The sequence below is a fragment of the Columba livia genome, chromosome 15 (assembly GCF_036013475.1).
Source record: "Columba livia isolate bColLiv1 breed racing homer chromosome 15, bColLiv1.pat.W.v2, whole genome shotgun sequence".
Taxonomy (NCBI): Eukaryota; Metazoa; Chordata; class Aves; order Columbiformes; family Columbidae; genus Columba; species Columba livia.
This window is the reverse complement of record NC_088616.1, coordinates 7,568,678-7,592,004: the sequence shown is the minus strand read 5'-3', so window position 1 is coordinate 7,592,004 and position 23,327 is coordinate 7,568,678. Positions and strand designations below refer to the sequence as shown.

The 23,327-nt window shown below is 65.3% G+C and overlaps 3 protein-coding genes across 5 annotated transcripts; 2 read left to right on the top strand and 1 right to left on the bottom strand.

Moving 5' to 3' along the window:
* Positions 1-9: 9 nt before the first annotated feature.
* PAM16 (presequence translocase associated motor 16) lies at positions 10-2,725 on the top strand. Of its 3 annotated transcripts, XM_065030879.1 has the most exons (6): positions 10-217; positions 585-669; positions 1,203-1,342; positions 1,772-1,837; positions 1,968-2,099; positions 2,502-2,725. In XM_065030879.1, the coding sequence occupies exons 1-5, from the start codon at positions 215-217 to the stop codon at positions 2,052-2,054; spliced, it is 381 nt and encodes a 126-aa protein (XP_064886951.1). In that variant the 5' UTR covers positions 10-214; the 3' UTR covers positions 2,055-2,099; positions 2,502-2,725. The 3 variants fall into 3 exon arrangements, with proteins under 3 accessions (XP_064886951.1, XP_064886950.1, XP_064886952.1); XM_065030878.1 differs by having other exon boundaries at positions 1,968-2,725; XM_065030880.1 differs by having other exon boundaries at positions 114-257; positions 1,968-2,725.
* GLIS2 (GLIS family zinc finger 2) lies at positions 2,675-11,474 on the bottom strand. The gene is made up of 6 exons (XM_065030874.1): positions 10,907-11,474; positions 6,511-6,886; positions 6,018-6,194; positions 5,392-5,525; positions 5,003-5,121; positions 2,675-4,888 (listed from the first exon to the last, which is right to left on the bottom strand). Exons 2-6 carry the CDS (start codon positions 6,868-6,870, stop codon positions 4,101-4,103), a joined length of 1,578 nt encoding a protein of 525 aa, XP_064886946.1. The 5' UTR covers positions 6,871-6,886; positions 10,907-11,474; the 3' UTR covers positions 2,675-4,100.
* Positions 11,475-14,561: 3,087 nt separating this feature from the next.
* On the top strand, positions 14,562-23,321 carry TFAP4 (transcription factor AP-4). The gene is made up of 7 exons (XM_065030869.1): positions 14,562-14,765; positions 18,613-18,778; positions 19,297-19,395; positions 19,928-20,098; positions 20,349-20,486; positions 21,709-21,867; positions 21,984-23,321. The coding sequence occupies exons 1-7, from the start codon at positions 14,677-14,679 to the stop codon at positions 22,176-22,178; spliced, it is 1,017 nt and encodes a 338-aa protein (XP_064886941.1). The 5' UTR covers positions 14,562-14,676; the 3' UTR covers positions 22,179-23,321.
* The last annotated feature ends 6 nt before the right edge of the window (positions 23,322-23,327 follow it).

Below are 23,327 nucleotides of genomic sequence, written 5' to 3'. Positions count from 1 at the left end.
GGGACCGGCCCCGAGGAAGCCGCGGCCTGGGGCTCTCCGCATGCGCAACCCTGGAGGCGGCGGGACCTCCGCGGGAGGTGCGGCCGCCAGGGGGCGCTGTGGCTGGACTGCGTAAAGGGGGGCGCTCCGCCCCGCGCTGCGGCTGCCTCTGTGGCCGCTGCGACCTTCGCTCCCTGACCCCGTGACCTCCGGGCGCGGAAGCGGCGGCGGTGACATGGTGAGAGGGGCCGGGAACGGGACAGCGGGCGGGGGACGTGGTGAGAGGGAGCGGGGACGGGACAGGGACAATGGGCGGGGGGACGTGGTGAGAGGGAGCGGGGACGGGAACGGGACAGTGGGCGGGGGACGTGGTGAGAGGGAGCGGGGACGGGACAGCGGGTGGGGGGACGGGGCTCCGGGGGTCGCGGGACCGGGGAGGCGGGAGAAGCTGGTTCTGGGGGCACTGGGCCCGGGGAGAGGGGACAAGGCCGGGGCCGGGCCGTGACAGGAGCCCAGAGGACAGGGGACGGGAAGAGGTGACAGGGCCGGGCTCAAGGGGAGGTGGCTGTGGCACAGGACCCTGTGACAGCAGAATGTCCCCGCAGGCCAAGTACCTGGCGCAGATCATCCTGGTGGGGGCCCAGGTGGTCGGACGGGCCTTCATGCGGGCGCTGCGCCAGGAGTTTGCAGGTACGAGCCCCGCACCCCCAGGGCACGGCTGCACCCCTTCCCCAGCCCTTCCCTGGGCACCCCGCTGCCCCCCGTGCAAGGGCGCACTTGCCAGGCTGGTATCCTGGTGATGGCCTAATGGTGTTTCAGCTTGAGCCAGGCTCCCAGCAGCCATCCCAGGCACCAGCCCGTGCCCAGCACCGCTGCCAGGCTGCAGGATGTCCTAGCAACGCCAAAAGGCAGAGCAGGATGGACCCCTGGGACATGGCAACCAGCCCTGCCTCCCTCTGCCTGCTTGCAGCCCAGCTCACTGTGGGCACCAGCAGCAAACTGGTGGCGCCCCCCCCCCCCCCATTCCTGCCACCTACTCTTGACTGGGGACCTTGTCCAGGTGACCCTCACGGGCTGGGGACAGCGTGAGGAGGATGGAGGGGTGGAATTGGGATGTGAGCACCTCAGAGTCCATGGGCTTTGCTGCTCAGCCCCTGCCCGAGGTTTGGGGCTCGCCGGGGAGCAGTGGTGGGAGGACTCAGGCCTTGGGTGTCTCCGGGCAGCGAGCCGAGCAGCAGCAGATGCACGAGGGCGCTCAGAGAGGCCCCAGTCCGCCGCCGCTTCCAGGATCATCGGCATCAGCCTCCAGGAGGCTCAGCAGATCCTCAACGTCTCAAACCTCAACCCAGAGGAGATCCAGAAGGTAGAGGCTCCCTTGGAGCTGGGGAGAGACGGTGCCGGCAGGACCCTGCCCTCCCCACGGCTGCTGTATGGTGTGGGGGTGATGACTGGTCCCCGGAGGGAGTGTGGGTGCTGCCCTGGGCCCACTTAATCCCAGTCTGAGGTTTCCCTGCCCTAGCTGGAGGAGCGTGCAGGCAGCCGGCGGGCATTAGCAGCACTGCCAGGCTTGGCCCCTGCGGTGGCCCAGCAGTGCTGCTTGGGAAAGGGGACGTGGGGCCCCTGGAGGTGCCTGCACGAGCGTGGAGACCCACCCAGAGGTCAGGCAGAGCCAGCCATGTCCCCAAGATCACACCCGTCACCCCCAACACTGCCACAGGGAGCGGGAGGCTGCTGGGGTTCAGGGCTGGGAGGGCAGAGGAGATGAACCTGATGGGGAACTTCTTTTTGGCAGAACTACGAGCACTTGTTCAAGGTGAATGACAAGTCAGTGGGAGGTTCCTTCTACCTGCAGTCCAAGGTGAGCAAAGGGCCCAGCCCTGCCCCTGTCACCTTCCCATGTCTGAGCATCACAGCAAATGAGGCAGGGAGGGTAGAGTGCAGCCCTGTCCCTCCACGTCACCCTGTCACCCCATCCCTGTGTCTCGCAGGTGGTGAGAGCCAAGGAGCGGCTGGATGAGGAGCTCCGCATCCAGGCCAAGGATGAGAAGGAGAAGGGATGGAAAGCCGAGACGTGACTCCTGCTGCCTCCACGCCCTGTGTCCTTCACCCTTAACTTATAGGTAGCCAATAAATGCCGTGTCCTTCAGCGCCTGGCCTGGCTGCTCTGCGCCCTGCGGAGAGAGAGGGGACTTACCTGCCTCTGCCCCAGAGAGACCAGCCCCTAGGAGGGGCTGGGTTTTTCCCTGGGATGGAGAAGGAGGGAGGTGGCTGGGGAGTAAGGGGTGTCCCCAGGGCACTGAGGGCTGCCAGGGCTCAAATGGCACTGGGGAGGCTGCGTGAGCTATTTTTGCGGTGGGTTTGGATGTTCTTGGTCTGAGCACATGGATACCTCTGGCTCCGTACCGCGGGAATGCCAAGAGCTCTGTGCCATTACCCTTCTCCCACTGCAGGGTGGCTGCTGGGTCAGGGTGAGGTTGCAAGGGGCCATGGGGGACACACATTGAGCTGTCCCCATCCTGCAGACCCTAGAAGGGCTTCACCAGCACTGAGGGTGCACATCTGGAAGAGTGGGGACTGGCTGGGGGTCAGGCAGAGCAAGTCATGGCCCCAAGATCACACCTGACACCTCCAGCACCCCTGTCCCCAACACAGGCTCCTCGCTGTCATCACCACAGTCACAGACTGACACAGGGACTTACTTCAACTTCACTTTATTGTTTTCTTAATAAACTTCCTCTCCCCTGGAGGAATATAGTGTTATAGTCGTTAGCTTATCTCTTACTTCTGCAGTCCTTAAATGCTACGCTACCAGCGATGGAGCCCAACAGGAGGAAAATAAAAACAACCCAGAAACTACGATAGAAAGGCACTTCGAGACCGTTAAAATACTGATGTCCTGGAATGTGCAACAACAAACTGACGAAGGAGCAAGGAAACATTACACCGTGCACCGGCCAGGGCGGCCTGGTCGATGGCCCGCGGCCATGTGGGGGCTGTGGCAGTGCCGGGCGGCTGCCCCGGCCCCAGGAGGGTGAGGGCAGGGAGACCGGCTCCCCGCAGGGCTGGGGACTCCTTCCAGCGGGTACGTGGCAGGACTGGGGAGACCCCCCCACCCCAGTTCAGAGAAGGCTGTGGGTGAGGGTCCTACCTGGCAGTGGGAGGTACGTGGGACCCCCCTGCGTGCGCCAGGAGAGGCTCTGGGCTCTGCCCGCTCCTGGCACCGTGGCAGCATCCTGCCTGCCCCAACACTGCTCCACGGCTGTGGGGGGCTCACAGGGAACCTCAATGTGGGGTGACACATCCCAAGGTGTGGGTGTCTTGCCAGCTGGTGCCAACGTGCCACTGGCATCAGCTCTGCCAGTGCCTGGAGTCCTGCCTGCGCTGCCTGCGTGCACTCGCGGGCTGTGGTTAGGTATGAACGTAGCTAAACAGGGTGGCTCTGCCCCGGCGCGGAGCCGGCGCAGCGAGCAGCACACGTGGCCGTGTGCCTTGTCATGAGGAGGGCCGGGGAGGCGGCAGGGGACAAGGAGCAAGAGGGGCGCAGGTGGGCACCGGGCCAGCATGTGCCCAGCCAGCTGGGCCTGGCGCAGCAGGGACTGCGGCACTGCCTGCAGCCGTGCTGGCTGGGGACATCAGACAGCACAGCTGGGCACAGCTCGGGCTGTGGGAGTGTTCAGTCCTCAAGCTGTCGCCCCACTGTCCCCAGGGTGGGAGGCTGGGGGGCTGCAGACCCCCACACACCAGCACCAGCTGTGCCAAGGCCTTGGGTAGGGAGACACCGAGTCGGCAGCAGCAGATGAGCCCATGTGGGGCCCCGTCAGAGCTGGGGGCTGGTCAAGAAATAAATAGTGGTGTCTCCAGCTGCCCAGACTGGGGGGAGAAGGGGAACCCCCCTGCATCCCAAGAGCTCCCCTGGCACAGGGTCGTGGCCAGCTCCGGCTGCCAAGGGATTATTGCTTTTCTCAGAAGAGTCCGTTCTTCTTTCGTGATGGTTAAAAGCGAGAGCGAGGCCCTGCCAGGGCTGGGGGCGCTGCAGGGAGAGGAGGGGGAGATGCCCCCCACCCTGGAGAGCGGGATCTGCCCGCTGGGCCAGCAGCCGGCCCTGGGCATCGTCAGACCCCTCAATTCACGGCGGCAGGTTTGAGCAGCAGGGAGCCGGGGGGGATGAGCACCCAGCCAGGGGGCAGTGCCTCAGGGCTGCCCCCCGAGCTGACACCAGCCGAGAGGTCGAGCACGGCCCCTGGCAGCAGCGCCAGGCTCTCGGGGGGTGCCCGTGGCCGCCCCGGCTCCGTCCTTTCGCCCCTCTCCTTCCGGTTCTCCAGCCCTTTGCCCACCTTGGGTGGCCGCCCCTCGGCTCCGCTGCCCTTCTCCCCCTCGGCCTTGGCCCCGCCGGCCAGCAGCGACATGACGGGCAGCCCCAGCCCCGCCGCAAAGGGCGAGGGCAGCAGCGGGCTCTTGGCCAAGTTCAAGGGGCCACTGTTGAGGGGCAGGACAGGGCCCGGCAGGGCGGGTAGGGCACCAGCAGCTCCACAGCCCAAGGCGCTGAGGTCGAGTGGTGCCGGCGCCAAAGGGATGGGCAACGCTGGAAGCCCCGGGGGAGCGAAGAGGGCAGCGGGGTTGGGGATCACAAGCTGTGCCCCATTAACATAGGGCATCTCTGCTGAGCCCAGGGGCGTTTTGGGAGGTGGATGGACCTTCAGCATCTCTGGGTGCTCCGTGGAGACGAAATGGCCATGGGCTTTGATGTGCTTGCGGAGGGAGCTGGGGTCGGTGTAGCGCTTGTGGCAGCCCGGCATCTTGCAGGAGTAGGGCTTCTCCACGTAGTGGGTGCGGGTGTGCTTGAAGCGGTCACTGGAGTTGGAGTAACGCTTGTTGCAGCCTTCATAGGGGCAGATGTAGGGCTTCTCACCTGTGGGACAGCACAGCACCAGGTCTGCTGGGGGCACAACCGCCCTGCTGGGTCCCCTCTCTCCCCCCACAAGCCTCCCTGCTCCCCTAGATGAGCGCGGCAGCTGGCGCTGACCTGTGTGCGAGCGGTTGTGGATTTTCAGGTTCTCCAGGCGGGAGAAGCTCTTGTTGCAGGTGGGGCAGCGATGCGGCTTCTCATTGGTGTGCGTCCGGATGTGGATCAGCATCTTGTACCTGCCAGGGTCAAGGAGACATCACGGGGACAGCCTGAGCCCACAGGGCATCTTCTTGTCCCCGTGTCCTGGCTATGGGGTCAGGGAACAGGGACATCCAGGCCAGTGTGGTCTTCCAGCTCCCCAGGACCGCACACTGGAGGGCTGGCTGGATAGACACCTCCCCCTGCCTGGCCCATGGTGCTGGGCTCCCATCTCTCTATGGTGACTCAGAGCAGCCCCCCAGGGAACCCAGAGCACACCCCTGGTGCCCGGAGCCCCCCCTCCCCACCTGGCGTTGAAGCCCCTGCCGTGGCGGGCACAGCCCTCCCAGTGGCAGCAGTACCCCGCATCCTTCTCGGGTTTGACGTGGAAATCATTGACGTGGTCCACCAGGTCTTGCAGGAGGTCGAAGAACTGGTTGCACTGTGGGCAGGAGGCTGGGGGTGAGGCGGCCTAAGCGGGGTGGGCACCACAGGGGCCCAGGAGCCCCACCAGGGCCAGCCCCTGCCCCTCAACCCCCCCCCCCAGCTCCCACCCATACCCCATGTGCAGCAGCACCAGCATCTGGGAAATTGAAAGAGCCCTTTGCACAACCTCTCAGCCCAGGGTCACCCCTCCAGCATCACTGCATGGCTACCAGCTCCCCATCACGCCTCCTCCAGCCCCTGCAACCCCTATAGAGCTTTGCCATGGCCTTCCAGCCCCACATCCCCTCCCCAGCCCCAAAATGACACTGCATGGCCCCATCACCTCCCACACATTGCCCCTCCTATCCTCACAATGCCCCTGCATGTGCTCCCAGCCCTTTATCACCACCCCCAGCCCCATAAAGAATCTGCATGCCCCCGCAAAGCCCCAAAAACCCCACCCCACGGTCCCATATCGCCCCCTTCCCCCCCATCCCTCCCTGCTGACCTTGGACCAGCGGCAGATGAGCTGCTTGGGCAGGGGCAGCTCGGGGGGGAGACGCTTCTCCTTGCTGGGGGGCAGGAAAGCAGTGGGGGGCAGGTGCAGGGCCCCCCCCGCCCCCAGTGGCAGGAAGAACTGGAAGGAGCTGGAGAGGCCATCGATGTAGCGCAGGGACTGGAAATCCTGGAGCAGAACCCAGGGTGGGGGCAGTGGGGAATGGGGCTGAGCCAGATGGAGCACCCTAGAGAACCCCAGAGTCCCCCAGAGACCCCAGAACCCCCCAAAAGACCCCCCCCCAGGGGCCACCCCAGGGCTACCACTGCGATCAGGGGGCCGAGGGGGTCCAGGCAGGACATCGACCCTGGGCTGTGTGTACACACTGCAGGGGGACTGTGTCACCAGCAGCACCAGGCACATTGCCAAGGTTGGGAGTGCTATCCCGGGCACGGTCCACACTGCTGGGGACACCTTGGGGGGGAGGGGACACGGCTGTACTTACGTGGGGGGTGAGTGGGCCGGGCAGGTCCCCACTGCCCTGGCGCTCAGGGGAGAGGGAGGTGCTGCCGGCTGGAGACTCCCCACCGGAGCGGGGCGAGAGGCTGAGGTCCACCACCGGCATGGTGGGGAAGGGCCCGTCCCGCGGCTCCCCCAGCCTGGAGTGTGCCAGGAGCCCAGCAGACGGTGAGGCTGGCACAGCACGGCGACCGCCCCGGCTCCCCACTCGGCCATCCCCGGCCAGCGGGGTGTCCGGGCGCTGGTGACCACGGGGTCGGGGAGCAGGGGGACCCCGCTTCTCCCGGGCAGCTCGCAGCTTGGAGATGCTCAGCTTGAGGTCCAGTGGCTCCTCCAGCGAATGCATGGTGCCGAGGCAGGCGCTGCGGGGGATAACCGGGGGTCACTGCAGAGATGGGGGCACCAATGCCACCCGAAGCATCGCCCCAGCCCAGCTCTGCAGCGATTGCTGTCCCCACTGCAGGCTGGAGGCTGAGCGGGTGCCGGCTGCCTCGGTGCTGGCATGGGGACTGTGCTGTCCCTTCCAGGCACCCTGCTGTGTCCCCCCTCCCACAGCGGGCAAAGGGCAGGGAATGGCACCAGGGGCCCCCCCACCAGTCCCCGTGCGTCCCCAGCGTGTCCTCTCTGTGCCGCCAACCCCCGGGGCCAGCACAGCCCCTTGGCCGATTACCAAACCCTGCCGGGGACTGCCAAATCCGCCGGGCACCTGCAGCTCTGGAGCTGCGGTGTCCCTGTTCTGCCCCCCGTCTGTCTGTCCGTCCCTGCGGGTCTGCCCCAGCGAGGCCTTTCCCAGTGGTGGAGGAGGGCGGTGGCAGCCACCAGTCCCGCAGTGACCCGGGCGGCCGAGCCGCTGGCCCCAGCCCCGGAGGCGGCAGAGCTTCCTCCCCCGCCGGGGCCCCTTCCCCGCCGGCCAACGCCACTGCCTGCCGGGGCCGGGCAGGGGCTGCCTGCCGCAGAACGGCACAGCATGGCGTAACACGGCACCAGCACGGCATGGCACGGCATGGCACGGCACAGCACGGCATGGCATGTTATGGCAGGGCTGCTGCCTGCAAGCACCCTCCACTTCCCAGGACACGGTGGGCGACCGCAACCCCTACCATGTCACGGACAGTCCCACAGTGCCCAGCCACCCCACTCAGCCCCCACGTCCTCCCCTCGTCCCCTCCCCAAACTGCCACCCCCACGGCTCGGCCGCCACACAGAGGGCTGAGAACAGGCAGCTCTGTGCAGCAGTGAGCGCCAGAGCCCGGCCTATGGCAGTGCCCCCTCAGCCCCCTGCATGGCCTGGAGCAGGGTGGGGGAGCCAAGGGGCCATGTTGGGGGACACGGCGCACCCAGCACACGTGGCAGTGGGGGCCCCCCCATTCCCACCCCACCCCGCCCCGGGGGGCCTGGCCCCCGCCCTGTCCCGCCGGTGGGGCCCCCCTGCGCTGGCGGGGGTCCAGCCCAGCTCAGACGCTGAGGAATGCGGAGGAGCCGCAGGGGGTGTGGGGCTGGGCCAGGGGGGTGGGGGACCCCCCGCCTGCACCCCCTACAGCAGTGCCACCATCCTGGTCATAGGGCTGGCCCCAAGCAGGGGGGTCCCTGTCCCAAGCTCCCATAGCCAGAGGAGCTGCCTCATAGCAGGCTCCCCTACCCTGAGGGGGGGACATCTCTCTAAGCCCCCTATAGCCATGGGGCCTGCCCCATAGCAGGGTCCCAGCCCTTGTGGCAGAGACACCCTCTTGAGCCCCACAGCCATGGGGCAGGCCCCATAGCAAGGTCTCTGTGCCCACAGGGTGTCCCTGCCCTGAGCCCTCCATGGTTCTTGGTCTCCAGCCACCCCCCATGTGCCCCACAGGCTGGTGGCACAACTCAAGGACAAACAGAACAGGGGGCAGCACCCCATAGCTGGGAATTCAGAGTGGGACAGGTCCCCAGCAGCCCCCCAGAACCCCAGAATTGAGGATCCCACAGCGAGGCTGGGGAAGGCAGCCAGGCTGGTCCCGCCATGGTGGCCATGCCTCCATGTCCTCAGGGGACGGAGTTTGGGGGGTCCCAGGGCAGGCGGTGCCGGGCAGGGGTCCACGGCCAACCCTGGGCAGGGCGGGTGGGAAAGGGGCCTCCGGCCGCTGACGCCAGGGCTCCCAGCGCGGCCGCGGGCAGGTGGCAGCTGCCAAACCACGCGGCCCCGCCGGCGCTCCTGGGAACCAGGGCGCCGCGGGGGCCCCACCGAGATGGGGACAAGCCCCGCAGTGGCTTGGCCGGACACCCCAGCACCTGCGGCCCCCATGCGAGGCCCCTGCCAGCTCTCCGCCCCCCCACCCTCCCCACCAAGGCCTCTCCTGCCCGCGCCAGGCGCTGCCAGCCCAGCCCCGCTTCCCCTCCGGCTGCCCAGCGACCCCCCCTGTCACGCCAGTTCAAACCAGTCCTGCACGGCACTGGGCCCAGGGGCTTCCCAGTCCGGGGCGGGGGCTGCTGGGATGGAGCCCAGGCGCGGGAGGAGCCCCCCCAGTTCCGCCAGCCAGGCTGGGTGCCCCTAGGGGCCACCGGGCCCCCCATGCTGCCCAGCAAGGCAGCAGGGCTGGGGGACCCAGGGTGACCCCAGTGCAGCTGGAGGGGTGCCAGGGCTCTGGGCCACCCTGCTACTGGCATGGCCAGGGTGTCCTGTCTGCCCCCCCGGCCCAGCTGCAGCACAAAACCCGCCAGGAATAGCGTGGGCAAGGGGGGGCCGTGGGGCAGAGACTTCCCGGCGGCGCGGTGTGCTGAGGGATGGCGGCAGCGAGGGACGGCAGTGCCGGGCTTGTGCTGCCCCAAGAGGGGACAGTGACCCCAGGGCTTGGCGAGCCTGGAGCGGTGCCAGTGCTGAGGGAAGGCAGGCAGGGCTCATTCCCCCCACCGTGGCAGCACGGTGCTGCCAGCACTTGGCAGGACTGGCAGTGGCACGAAGGTCGGGCAGCCCCGGGAGCCCCCCATACCAGGACGGGGCGGGGGGGGGGAGGGCTGGTTTGCAGCATCTGGCCCTGCTGCCTGGGTCACTATCCCTAAAGCCGCTGGCAGGACATGGGTCACCACAGGACCCACTGGCTCTTCTTACCCCACTGTGGACGGTGCTGGCACTGCGGCCCCTCACCAGAGCCAACTGGTGCCTGCCGGGGGTGGGGGGGTGGTGCACATCCTACTTGTGGCCCAGCACCCACCACCCTGCACCACCCGGGGTGATGGCAGGCCCCCAAAATGTCCCCAGAAGTCGCCATGGCTCTGTCCCCTGATTCCCAAGCCGAGGCCAGTGCCATGGTTCCCACTTCCCGGGCGGACAGTGACCGTGGGGACCCCAGCAGGGGGCTGAGACCAGCTCACTCCCCACGGAAGCAGCCCCACAGCAGTGCCACCCGCATCATGCACCCCGCCACCCCTGCGCAGGGACACGGCTGGACCCAGCGGCCACACGACTGGCGCTGGTCCCCAGTCGCTCAGTGGATCAGACCCTTGGGTTCAGCAGCCACATGGGCCCGTGCTGGGGGCACACGGGAACCCCAGGTTGGGGGGGATGTGGTCACAGCAGGATGACACAAAGGCACGAGGAATGGGAGGTGGCCACTTGTAGAGGGTTTTCTCCATGAAGGGCAAGGGACAAGCCCCTGCAGCAATGGTCAGGGACACTGAGGACAATTTTGGCAGCCCTTGGCCCCTGCTGCTGGGTGCCTCAGGGAAGAGGTCACCCAGCCAGGCCCCCAAAACCCCCCAGTGCTGGCACAGCTGGGGCTTGGCCACCCCACACCTCAGCCCCACGAGGCAATGGGACCATAGCCGCCCATGATGGAGAGTAGGGGTGACCAGTAGCTGATGGGTGGTGGCACTTGGCCAAAGCTGTCCCTTCGCCCTCACAAAACGGTGAGGACACCAGCATGGGTCCATGCGGGTGGCCGTGCCCCGGTAGAGCCATGAAGCACGTCCACACTGCAGCCCCCACCCCGCGGCCAAGGTCAGGACACCCACCCCGGGTGCAGGGGGACAGTGGGTGACAGCCACCCCCCAGGCATCCGCTGGGCAGTGGGGGGGTCCCCCTCTCTGCACACCCCCACCGCCCTCCCTGTGTTCCCCCGGGGAGCCCCAAGCTCCTGCCGCACCCCCACACCCTCCCCCGTGCCCCGGGGCTGCAGCAGGGCCATGTCCCCTACCCCAAACCGCTCCCCACGGCAGGGGTGATCTGCAGGTGCCGAGCCAAAGGAACCCCCCCGCAGCCCCGGGGCAGGGTCCCGGCGCTCCCCCCAGGGCGGGGAAGGGGCTTCCCGGAAGGGTGTCCCCCCCTCGGTGGCATCATCCTCCTCCTCCTCCTCTTTTCCCCCGCGCGGGCGCGGTGGCGCGACAAAGCGCCGGTCCCCGGTGCGCGATCGTACCTGCGGCGGGGGCTCAGCGCCGGCGGCGGGTGGGGAGCGGGGCGGGGAGCGGGGCTTGGCGGAGCGGGCCCCCCCGCTGCCGGGCCGCCGGGCCGCTCCGCCACATCTGCAGGGGCTGGGGGCGGGGGCGGCGGCGACGCTTTGCCCCCCCCTCCCCGGTCCCCCGGGCGGCGGCGGCGGAGGGCGGCGGCGGGGCGGGGGCTCTGCCCGCCGTGATTTATGGCCACCCCGCACCGACCGGCCCGGCCCCGGCTGCGGGCGGGAGCTGGGCGGGGGCCGGGGCCGGCCCCTCCCCACCGCGGGGGGCACCGGGGGGCACGGCGGGGGGGGCGACACCGGAGGGGGAGCCCCGCCCCGTTGGGGGGACACGCAGGGACAACCCCCGCCCGCGCAAGGTCACCCCGGCGCTGCGGCAGAGCCGAGCCCCCCCCGGGTGTGTCTGTGTCCCCCGCCCGGGGACGTGGCGGAGCGGGGGCAGGGGTGGGACCCCCGACGGTGGCGCAGGAAGAGGGAGGCGGCGCCCACCGGAGCGGCCTCCCCCCCCTCCCGCACCGGGGACGGCGGGGGGTGTCACACCGGGGGGGGGGGAATCCCCCTCCTTGCAGGCGCTGCGCCGCCCGCCGCGTGACGTCACAGAGCGCAGCTGGCGTCACTCCTGGCGGGGGCCTCCGTATGACGTCACCCCCGGGGGGGTTGTCCCGGGGCGCCGGGGCCGCGGCTCCTTCCGGCGGCAGGATGTGGCGGGGCCGGCCCGGATGCTGCAGCCCTCACCGGGGGGGGAACTCCCTCCCCGGGGCCCGCGGCGGGGGGAGAAGGCTGGCCCACGCGGGTGGCCGGGGACACGCCCCACCCGTGGGGATTTTGCGGGGGGATGGCAGCTGCTTTGTCCCCAACGGCCCCGCCACAAAGCGGGGGGGACATGAGTAGGGGGATAGCACGCTCCTACATGGTTGGTTGAAGTCATACACCACCCGTGAGTTTTTTTGGGGGGAGGGAGCCCCTGTGTCCCCGCCACTCCCGCCACAAAAAGGGGGGGGCACACGTGGTGGGGAGCACCACTCACGCGGGTGGCCGAAGCCACACCCCACCCGTGTTTTCTTTCAGAGGGGGCGGATGCAGCTGCTGTGTCCCCAACAGCCCCGCCACAAAATGGGGGGACACAGGAGGGCAGCACTGTCCCGCTCGGGTGGCTGAAATTACACCCCACCCATGTTTATTTGCGGGGGGGGGAAGCTGCTGTGTCCCCAGCAGTGACCTCCTCTTCCTCCTTGCACCGATGGTTGCAGAACAGCTGCCACCTCGTTTTCATCTTTTATTCCCTGAGATTTTTTTCCTGAAAAATGGGGGTGTGGGGTGTGAACATCAATGTCGGTGCTTCCCCCCAAAAAATAAAAATGGAAATGAGCTGAGGCGTCTTTTGGGGGAGTGTGAGCGGGCAGGGGGGGGATTCGATGCCCACCTTGGTGGCGGTGGCCCCGGTGGGGATGGGGACACACAGTTGTGACAGGGTGGCCCAGTGTCCCCAGCCTCGCTTCTCTTCAGGCTACCAGAGCCCCTTCACTGGGTGCCAATGTCACCCCGCTCCTCCCATCCCAAAGTCCTCCCAGATGGGGTGCACGGTGCCCCCACCCCTGGGACATCCTGCCACACACAGGCAGCAGGCAGGGAAAGCTGCTGGCACGGGTTTGGGGCTTGGCAGCAGTGTGGGGTGTTCAGGGGGTGGCAGGGGAGCACGTGGGGTGATGGGGGGGGACCATGACGGGGGGGATGCCTGAGCCCCCCACGGTGAGACTTCCCTCTGAGGGATGGGCAGGGGGCCCAGCAGGGACAGGCAGGGACCAGGCAGAACCTGTCCTGCCAGCTCCTGGGCGGTGCTGGGCTGGGGGTGCTGGCGGGGGATTGTGCCCCCCGGTGCTGCAGGGCTGAATCCTGCCCACCCAGGGTGGCAGGCCACCTATACTCCCCCCACCCCATGCCCTCGATGGCTTGCTCTGTCCCTGCTCCAGTGGCCCTCACTGGCCCTGGCCCCACACAGGCAGTGCTGGAGGGGGCTTAGGCAGGGGGGAGAGGGGATCACCTGGTCCCCCTGCAGAGCCTGGCGGGTCCCTGAGGTCCCGCATGGCCCCTGCCAGCCCCATCCCCCCGGCTCCCAGCTTCCAAAGCCCCTTGATGAGCACCCACGGTCCCTGCCAGGCCCCAGAGCCCCCTTGCCAGCCCCCAAATCACTCTGCCAGTACCTGTGGCCACTGCCAGCCATGTCACCCCTGTCACTGCCACACTCCTGAGCCCCATGGCAGCACCAAGGCTGCTGTGACCTCACTGGCCCCTTCTAGTCCCCAAAGCCTGTTGTGACCCACAGCAGCACCCATCATCTGCCCCCTGAGCATCCCATGCAGCAGGGCCAGACTCCATGGCACACTGTGGGGCAGAGCCATGGGGCAGGGCCAGGGCAGAAGAAGGGGCACAGCACCCTGGGTTGGGGGGGCGATGGAAGTGGGGGCTGCCAGGGACAGGGATGGGATGGGATAAGGATATAATGAGGTGGGATGGGACAGGATCAGGATAGGATCAGAAGGGTAGAATGGGATGGGACAGGGATAGGACAGGCCAGGATGGGGTAGAGTAGGATGAAGTGGGATGGGGGTTGGGCAGGATGGTATGGAATAGGATAGGATAGGATAGGATAGGATAGGATAGGATAGGGATAGGATAGGGATAGGGATAGGATAGGATAGGGTGGACATGGCACAGGACAGGATGGGACAGGATCAGACGAGGTTTAATGGAATGGAACAGGACGGCCTGGGGACAGGATGGGATGGGAACAAGACAGGGATAGGAATGGGATAGCATAAAAAGGATAGGATGGATAATGGGATGGAGATAGGATAGGGCAGGATGAGATGGGACAGGATGGGGATAAGGCAGGATTGGATGGAAACAGTACAGATGGGGTAGGATGGGACAGGATCAGATGAGGTTTGAGACCATGGAACAAGTTGGGATGGAGATAGGACAGGATGGGATGGGATGGGATGGGAACAAGTTGAGTCAGAATGGGATGGGATAAGTTTGGATAAGATGGCACGGGGCCAAGACAGATCAGGATGAGATGGGACAGGACAGAGCTAGGGTAGGATGGGATGGAATGGAGATAGGATGGGATGGGGGCAAGGCAGGTCAGGTCAGGATAGGGTAGGATGGGATAGGATAGAGGAAGATGGGATGAGGATAGGATGTGACGGGGGTGAGATGGAATGGGGACAGAACGGGTCAGGATAGAATGCAATGGGATAGGACAGGGTAGAATAGGATGGGGACAGCGATGGTTGGGTAGGGTTGGGGTCACAAGAAAATGGGATGGGGACAAGACAGGTCAGGACGGGATGAGATAGAGCTAGGGCAGGACGGGATGGGATGAGGTGGGATGGGGACAGGACAGGATAGGATGGGGACGAGACATGTCAGGTCGAGAAAGGATGGGACGAGAAAGGAAAGACGGGACAAGAGCACCCCCCCGAACCCCCGCGTGGGAGGTGGTGCCGGGGATCGCTCCCTCTCCCTTTTCCCCCTCCCCGCGCCGTCCTTTGTTTACATGGGCCGGTGGCTGGCGGAGGCGGCGCCGCCGGGGGCGGGCGGGCGGGCGGGGGGAGGCGGCGGGCGGGCGGGCGGGAGCCGCCGCGCTCGCACCAGCTGTTTCCCGCCTTGAGCCGCAGGCAGAGGCCGCCGGAGCCGGAGCCGGGCCCGGCCGCCCCCCGCGCCGCCCCGGCATGGAGTACTTCATGGTGCCGGCCCAGAAGGTGCCCTCCCTGCAGCACTTCAGGAAATCCGAGAAGGAGGTCATCGGCGGGCTCTGCAGGTGGGGGCGCGGGGGAGACGCTGGTGGTGGGGGGGGATCCCCGGCGTGGGGGGGAAAAAGCTAAATAAATTGTATTTTTAGGGTGGTTCTGGGGGTGCACCGGTGGCGGGGGGAGCGCAGCGCGGCCGCCGCAGCCCCACCGCCCGCACGTGGTCCCGGCCGCGCACATGGGGCCGGGCGGCCGCGCGTGGCCGGGAGGGGGGAGGCGCCGCCCGCCCGCTCGCCCCCCGCCCCCCCGGCCCCAGGGGGGTGTGGGTGGGTTTTTGGAGAGGGGGGTGTCTAAAGGAGTGGTGGGGGGTCCGGCGGGGTGTGCGAGGGGGGGGTGTGTGTTTACTGCCGGGCCTGGCCGTGACTCTGCAGCCCTCCCGGAGGAGGCGGGTCGTGGCCGGGGCTGCCGGGACATGTAGTGCGGGGAGGCGGCGGCACAAAGCCCGGGGACACGGTGGGGGGGAATCCCGGCGGATCGGGCGATCTCCCCCACCGCCGGGGAGGAGGCTGGAGCCGCGGGGCTGCTCCGAGCTGGCGGGGCCTGTCGGGAGGCGGCGGGCGGGCGGGCCCCGCCACGCCTGGGGGTGGCCCGGGCCCCTCGGGGCCACGCGGGACGGCGCTCTGCGCTGCGGGCCCGGGGGCGGCACAGGACCCCCCTCTGCGCCGGGCTCCGCTGTGGGGCGGCCTGAGCCACTGGGCCGTGCCGCGCATAGGGGGCGGCCCGAGCCCCCCGGGGCCCTGTGGGGCTGCCCAGGCCCGTGGGGTCCCTGAGGGGCAGCCCGGCCCCGCCGTAGGGCAGCCTGCAGCACCAAGGCCCTGCTACACGTGTGGGGCGGCCCGGGCCCCTCAGGGCCCTGCCCTGCGGTGTGGTAGTGCTGCCCCACAGCCCTGCCCCACCTAGGGTGTGCGGCTGTGTCCCATGCTGCTCGGAGGTGTCCACACCTGAGGCTCTCGGGGGATGCGGCTGTGGGGCAGGGACCCAGGGCGGTGGGGCTGCTTGGCCAGGGTCTCCCGCATTAGTCGCTGCTGGTGGCTGTAGCTCCGGTGGGAGGGATCCTGCGCAGGGCTAGGGGTCTGCGTGGGTCTGCATGGCCCCACACCTGCCCTCGCTGTGGAGCAGAGCTGTGGGGGAGCTTCTCTGCCTTTGCACCACCCTGAGCTCCGGGATGCCATGTCTGGAGCTCCAGGAGCTCAGGGACACCTTTGTGAGCTTGGGGATGCCCTGTCTGCAAACTTGGGGTGTTTGGGGACACCCTGCCTGGGAGCTCAGAGTGCTCAGGGACACCGTGTCTGTGTACTTGGGTATACCCTGCCTGCAGCCTCAGGGTCAGCCTGCCTGCGAGCTTTGTGAGCTTGGGAATGCCCTTCGTGCCAACTTGGGGATAACCTGCCTGTGAGTTTGGGGCTACCCTTCTTGTGAGTTCAGGGACACCTTGCCTGTGACCTCAGGGATCTCGGGGCACCCTGCCTGCACAGCTATGCCTCCCTGTGCAAACCGCACCACTAGTTGCAGGCAGCGGCAGACACGAGTGGCCAGAGTGGGACATCTGCCGTGGGCCTGCCGAGCCCCCAGCCTCCTCACCAGGCAGCAGCAGTGGTTCTGACAACCCCGTGGGTTTATTTCGCTCAAGGTCCAGGCGAGTGTGACATCCCTGCAGGGCTGTGCCGGGCGCTGCCGTGCTGCAGGGGTGGGACAGATGAAATTCTACTTGCCTGACCCAAACCCCACACCACCAGCATGGGACATCCTGGGGACTTCTCTCCTGTGCCATCTGCTCCCCCCACCTCTGTTCTGCCCCATCCTCGGCAGTGCTGGGTGCCAGGCTGTCTTCGGAATCTGTGGTTTCTTTTCCCTCTTTCTGCATTTGGCTGTCACTTCCCAGGTCTCTTCCCAGGAAGAGCAGCTGGGGCAGGTTGCAGGAGGTCTGCCGGCGAGGAAGCAGGCTCTTCCTCCTTCCCTAGTATTTAAGAAACTGCTTCCGTGCTGCCTGGTCCCAGGCCTCTCCATCCCACTCCCCTTGTGTGGCTGCGGCTGGCAGTCCCACATCCTGCAGCAGCGCTCTGGCCATATCCCCGGCTCCACCAGGCATCATTGTGCCTGTACAAAGGGACGGCATCTCTGAGACCTGCTGGGGTTTGGTGCATATTAGGAATGAGTTTGGGGCTGGTTTTTGGCAGGAGCAGGGAGGTGGGTGACAGCCACCAGCAGATGGGAGCCCTGTGCCATGATCCTGTCGCAGGCAGCTCTGGCTGCATCCAGCAGATGGCTGCTCCCCAAGAGTGGGGCAGACCCCAGGCACCCATCCCAGCTCTGCACATCCCAAGACAACCATTTGGAGCTGCATGGGAGGGATCCAATGCAGTGGGTGCTTGGCACCCAGCACCAGCCTGCACCAGGACTCTGCCTTGGTGGCTGGGGCAAGCATCTTCCTGGCCCCCTGAGCTGAGCTGGAATTCTCCTCATCCAATTGGGCTGAGCTGTGGTCCTTCTCTATCCCACTTGGCCTGAGCTGGGAGCATTCCTCATTTGCTTAGATTGAGCTGGGATCCTTCCCCATCCCATTAGGCTGAGCTGGGACCCTTCCCTGTGTATCTCAGAGTTGTCACAGTGTGTTCCCCAGTTGCAGAAAGCAGTGGGTGGCTTGGGAGGCTCTGGGTGCTGCCTGAGCACACAAGGGTGCTGCGAGCAGGGCTTGGCTTTGCTGCTTAGACCCCTGGGCTTGCAAGCCTCCATTGTTCTTCCATGGCCTTGCCAGGAAGGCAGGAGGGCAGGTATGCCAGGACACCAGGTGTTGCTTTCCAGCCTGGTACCAGCAAGGTGCTGGGTGGGACAGTGCCATCTCCCCATCCTGGAGCTGTTTGGCACCTGAGCAGGAGGCTGAAGCCCATCTTATCTCTCCTTGCACCAGCAGCCTGACTTGCAGCCAGTGGGTGCTGAGTGCTTACGTGCACCCTAGAGAGAGCTGCTGCTGGGGGCAGTGGGGAAGCCAGATGGCTGGTGGTGTGGTAGGGACTGCTGGTCACGATGGTTTGGCATAACAGCCAGCTATCACTCCGGTGCTAGACTTACTAATTGCTGGTGCTGCCCACTACCTGGTGGCCCCACCCTCCCTGGGAACCAAAACTCTTGCCAGGATTCAGTCATCTCTTGGAGAAGAAGCGGAGTGTGGGTGAAGGAGCTGGATCCCCACAGCAGTGGGGTTTGCTTGAAGGGCTGCTGTCCTGGACCCACACCGGTCAGGGGCAAGAGCCCTGCCATCTGCCGTCCCTGCTTGCTGCCGGTGGCATTGCCAGCTCCGGGAGGCATTTCCTGGCCCATCTGCGGGGCGAGGGCGCGGGGGGCGAAGAGGCGGCAGGAAGCAGGCGGGAGCTGCGGCTTGGGGTGGGACAGGGGCTTCTCTGCTGGGAGCTGTCATCTGGAAGCCATCAGCGGGGCGGGAGGGAGGGAGCCGCCTTCCTGGGGCCACACACGCCGGCCGGCCCTGCGGGGACCCAGCCGGCCAGTCTGCAGCCTCCCTTGCCTGCCCGGGGGTCCCTACCGTGCCCTGCCTTCCCCTTGGCTCCCCTCACCCAGACCTGCTGCCAGTGCTGGGCAGCCCGTGTCTGAGCTTGACGGAGCCGGGGGGCTGCAGCGGGGCCACCGTTCAGTTGATGCATCCCTAGGAGGTTTGCGCAGGGGGCTGGGGAGACCCACCCACCCTCTCTTGTGCTTGCCAGCACTGCAGCCATCATCTCCTCCATGTTTACCGTCCCTTTGGTGGCTCGGCATTGTGATTGCAAAGCAAGGGGACGTGCAGTGGGGGTGAGCTGGCAGCAGGGGTTCAGCCCCCTCCTCCCTAACCCTGTGCCTCTCTTGCAGCTTAGCTAACATCCCGTTGACTCCAGAGACCCAGCGGGACCAGGAGCGGCGGATACGCAGAGAAATCGCCAACAGCAACGAGAGACGGCGGATGCAGAGCATCAATGCTGGCTTCCAGTCTCTGAAAACCCTCATCCCACACACGGACGGGGAGAAGCTCAGCAAGGTGAGTGGGACGTCTCTGAGGCTGTGGCGATACAGGATGCAAACGCTGGTCCTGCACTAGGAGGTTTCTGGCATTGCTTGTTGGGCACGACAGGGTTGTAAGAGTGATTGGGGGTATTTGTATGTGCTAATTTGGCAATGGAGGTCTCTTGGGGAGGTTTCTGCAGTGGGAGTGGGTGTGCATCTCAAGGTATGTGTCCAGAGTGGGCTGGGTGCGTGTGACAGCACCCCACAGCCCAGGAACAGGATGGCTTGTGCCCAGGTAATGAGGTGGCCCCGCTGTGGAGGGGAGCAGGGTGAGAAGGTGGCGCACGGCAGCTGGTCAGGTTCCCAAGATTTGGGGACTGGAGATAGCACTGTGGTGGAAATCCCAGGGGAGACCCGGGGTGAAGCAGACCCTGGATGGAGACACTGGGGCCACGTGAGGAGCGGTGCTGCTGTCTCTCGGGAGCAGGAGGGTTCTTGGGGGGACACCGGAGCCTCCCCTGCCTCAGCATTCCCCTCCTGGCTCTCCCACAGGCGGCCATCCTCCAGCAGACAGCTGAGTACATCTTCTCCCTGGAGCAGGAGAAGACTCGGCTACTGCAGCAGAACACCCAGCTCAAGCGGTTCATCCAGGTAGCGCCTGCCAGCGCACCCCAGGGACGGGAGGGGATGGGACAGGACAGTGCCAGCTGGCCGGGGTTGGGATGTTGTCGCTGTTCCTTGGGGTCAGAGCAAGACTCTCTGTCCTAATAAGCAGGGGATGGAGATGTTTCACAGCCTCCTGGCAGGGCAGGGCAGCCTGGCTCAACCTGGCATTCTCTACCTGGCAGGGAGAGAAGGGCTGGGGTCCCGTTTTCCATTTGGGGTAGCAGATTGTGGCCCAGTGGCAACTCCAGCACTGGAGTGGCGCAGTTGAACCACCCTGAGTGTCATAGTGGGAGCAGTGGTTTGCACAAGGCTAGGGGAGAGTGAGGACCAGGAAGGTGGGCACACACAGGAGCCCATCCATCCCCAGGCATCAATCCCATGTCCCTTGGGAGCCACTTCCCTGCAGGGAGCTGTGTTCGGGGGCAGCCAAAGGAGTGGCATCACCCAGATGTGGTCTGGTTGGTGGGGAGATCATCAGAGCTGGTCCCTGTCCCCTGACACTGCATCCCTGCAACAGGAGTTCAGCGGCTCCTCCCCAAAACGGCGACGGGCGGAGGACAAAGATGAGGGGATCGGTTCGCCGGACATCTGGGAGGATGAGAAGGCCGAGGATCTGCGGCGGGAGATGATCGAGCTCCGGCAGCAGCTGGACAAGGAACGCTCGGTCCGCATGATGCTGGAGGAGCAGGTGAGGCCACATGGGGCTGGATTTGGCTGCGGTGCTGCTGTTTGTGGTACCGTGGTGGTTGGGCACGGGGTGGGCTCGCCCTCTAGCAGGATGTGCCTGTGGCTGTACTGGAGCCCCCTGGGGACACTGGCACTGCCGTGGTGTGACGGTCCTTCTCTTCTGTTCGGGCTGCCTGGTGGGAGCTGGGGGTTGATGTGCTGGGAGCAGGCTGGGCTCCCCACCGATGTGTTGGGGCTCTCTCGGCCGGCAGGTTCGCTCCCTGGAGGCCCACATGTACCCCGAGAAGCTGAAGGTTATCGCTCAGCAAGTGCAGCTCCAGCAGCAGCAGGAGCAGGTGAGGTTGCTGCACCAGGAGAAGCTAGAGCGCGAGCAGCAGATCCGAACCCAGGTGAGTCTGTGGATGTTGCCCGGGCTGTAGCGCACCTGTAGGGACACCCTGGCAGCTGCCCACACCCCAGGCAGTGAAATACAGGGAGTCAGGGTTGTTTGGCAGTGTGCTTGGCACCTTTGGTCCCTTAGGGATGGCTGGGTAGGATAGCGATGTCCCAGCAAAGATCTTGCCTTCGGGGAACTGGGAAAAGGTCAGCACACAGTCACCCCAAGTGCTCGGGGGGCCTGCACTTGTGGCCACCCTGTGTTTTGGAGGGAAACATGGCTTGGATCATTCCTCAGCAGCTTCCGGGCAGCTCAATTCCCCAGCACAAGAGGCTTTGTACAGGGAAGGTGCCTTTCTGGCGGGCAGGGATTCGACTAGCAGGCACGACAGCACCACTGCCAGCGACTGGTGTAGGTCGTGCTCCCTGTGCCGGAGTGGGTGGTTTGCATCAGTGGGGGGTCCAAGCCCATCTCTGGGGGTTCATCTCTTACTGGGTGACTCATGCTGAGTTTTGGGGACCCCCAAACTGCTCCCAGCCACCTACCAGGTTGGGAACGGGAAGCAGGCAAACTGGCAGGCAGCACTGCCGGGCAGGGCTGCAGGACGGGAGCCTTCAGCCTTTTCCCCGGCGCAGCTGGTGTTTGCCGACGGTGGGGGGAGCCTTACACCAGCCCAGCACAGCAGGCGGCGAGTGTGGTGCTGGCACCCGGTCCTTGCTCGCTGCCGCCCTCCAGCTCTGTCTGGGGAGCTTCAAAGGGAGGGAGAAAAACCATCTTCCTCCCTCCTCTGGTTTCTGTGGAGCTGTGTTCCTGCAGGATCCCCGCTGGCCACCTCCTGGGGAAGTTCAGCCTATTTTTAGGTGAACTCTCCTTAGCCTCCTGCTCAGGCGGATCTTCCCATCCGCCGGTTTAACGAGGATCTCTGAGGGGTGTGGCGGGTTCTCAGCTCCACAGGTTGGGGCGATGGGAGGGCTGGCACTTGCTTTTGATGGCTTAAAAGCCCAAATCTTTCACCCTTTGGGATACGGGGAATCCTTCATGTTCTGCTCTGCCAAAGCTAAGGTGATGGCAGCTTTCAGCTGGCATCCTCTTGCATCCGTCTGGGATGGGTGAACTGGAGCAGCCAAGCTACTGCTTCAGCTTTTATGGGCTCTCAGAGGAGTCCGGGCACCACAAACAAGCATGATTGTGCCCAGGTCCCTGCTGACCCAGGGGGTTTTTGCTTCTCTCCCCAGCTCCTGCCATCACATGCTCCCCCAGCGCCCACCCACCACCCCACCGTGATCGTTCCAGCGCCGCCTCCCTCCCATCACGTCACCGTGGTCACCATGGGCCCGTCCTCAGTTATCAACACAGTCTCTACATCTCGGCAAAACCTGGACACCATTGTTCAGGTAAGGGGGTGACAGAGGAAGATGGCAGTGGGGTGGCTTTGGGGGATCTCTAACCCCCCATGGAGCATCAGAGAGGGCGACATGATGTCCTGACAGCCGGTGGTTGCCCTCGGCAGGCGATCCAGCACATCGAGGGGACGCAGGAGAAGCAGCTGCAGGAAGAGGAGCAGAGACGTGCCGTCATCGTGACGCCGGCGCGTGCCTGCCCCGAGCCCTCCGCCTCCGACACCGCCTCCGACACCGAGGGCGACGACAGTGACTCCATGGACCAGAGCAAAGAAGAGCCCTCGGGGGACGGGGAGCTGCCCTGACACCCCCTGACCGGCAGCTGGGGAGGGGAGCCAGGGCGGGGGGGGAAACGTCAGAGAATATGCTGAAATTTTTAAAAAATACAATGCGATTTGGGTCTCTTTTATGACCTTTTTCCAATACTGTAAAGCAGAGCGCTAGAAGCAGGCAAAGGTCACCCTTCAGCTCCCGGGGGGGGCAGCACAGGGGGGGTGGGCGCTCCAGGGGGCCACAGTGGGATGTGGGGGGCTCAGGGGGCAGCAGAGGGGTGTGCTATGGATGGGGGGGTCACAGCCACTTACCCATTTTATCTCATCCCCCCCCTTGCTGACCCACAGGGAATCCTGCCAAGCCAGTGGGAGCCCTGGTGTCCCCTTGGGATGGGGCCTTCAGCTGGGATCTTAATTTGGTTTTTTCCTCCTCTTTTGTGTTTGTTGTTGTTTTGGTTTGTGTTTTTTTTTTTTTTTAATTAAATGTTCATTTTTAAGTAGGGGGGAGGTGCCAAGTGACACGGCAGCAAAGGCAAGACAGGCACCCCCAGCTTCAGGGTACAACCAGCCCCACCATGGCTCCCATACCCCATCTGGGGCAGGGAAAACCCCTTTGGACAGTAAAAAATCCCGGGATTATGCCCAGCAGAGCGTGGGCAGGAGAGCCAGCACGTGCCACCCCCCGACGTTTCCAACACCTGCCTCCTCGGCGTGGGGATGGCGATTTGGGGGCTGATTTTACACCCCCATCCCTGTCCCCATCCCCGTTCCCCCGTCCTGCTCCCATCCCTCCTTTAAGCACTTAATCCGGTATGCGGGGTCCGTCAGCTCCAAAGAGCTTTCCTATTTCATGATTGTGTCGCTTGGGTCTGTCGTGGCGGGCAGGGGGTCCCCATTTTGTGAATCCTCCCTCCTTCCCCCCTGCTGCCCCCACCCTGCTGTAGGGTTTTAGGCCAGTTGTGTGTAGAGCCTCAGTGGTATTTGGTAGGTTCCCCCCCCAGCCACAGCTGTTTCTCGGTTCCTTTCCCTTTTTTTTTTTTTGTATTTTTTTTACAATTTTCAGGTCTTTGTGTTGATTGAGAAGCTATTCTATTTTGTTAAGAAAGTGGAAAAAAAAAAAAGAGGCTCGTGCCTTTGTAAAGAAACAAAATAAAGTTTGTACTTGGTTTTTTAGAAGCTCGG

Excerpts from the sequence above, each read along its gene's own strand:
- PAM16 (XM_065030879.1), top strand. Across the intron at positions 670-1,202 it reads GCTGCGCCAGGAGTTTGCAG|CGAGCCGAGCAGCAGCAGAT; the intron begins GTACGAGCCCCG and ends GTCTCCGGGCAG. Across the intron at positions 1,343-1,771 it reads ACCCAGAGGAGATCCAGAAG|AACTACGAGCACTTGTTCAA; the intron begins GTAGAGGCTCCC and ends TCTTTTTGGCAG.
- GLIS2 (XM_065030874.1), bottom strand. The coding sequence starts at position 6,870 with ATGCATTCGCTGGAGGAGCCACTGGACCTCAAGCTGAGCATCTCCAAG. Across the intron at positions 6,195-6,510 it reads CCGGCCCACTCACCCCCCAC|GATTTCCAGTCCCTGCGCTA; the intron begins GTAAGTACAGCC and ends GTTCTGCTCCAG. Across the intron at positions 5,526-6,017 it reads TCATCTGCCGCTGGTCCAAG|TGCAACCAGTTCTTCGACCT; the intron begins GTCAGCAGGGAG and ends TCCTGCCCACAG.
- TFAP4 (XM_065030869.1), top strand. The coding sequence starts at position 14,677 with ATGGAGTACTTCATGGTGCCGGCCCAGAAGGTGCCCTCCCTGCAGCAC. Across the intron at positions 19,396-19,927 it reads AGCTCAAGCGGTTCATCCAG|GAGTTCAGCGGCTCCTCCCC; the intron begins GTAGCGCCTGCC and ends TCCCTGCAACAG. Across the intron at positions 21,868-21,983 it reads ACCTGGACACCATTGTTCAG|GCGATCCAGCACATCGAGGG; the intron begins GTAAGGGGGTGA and ends TGCCCTCGGCAG.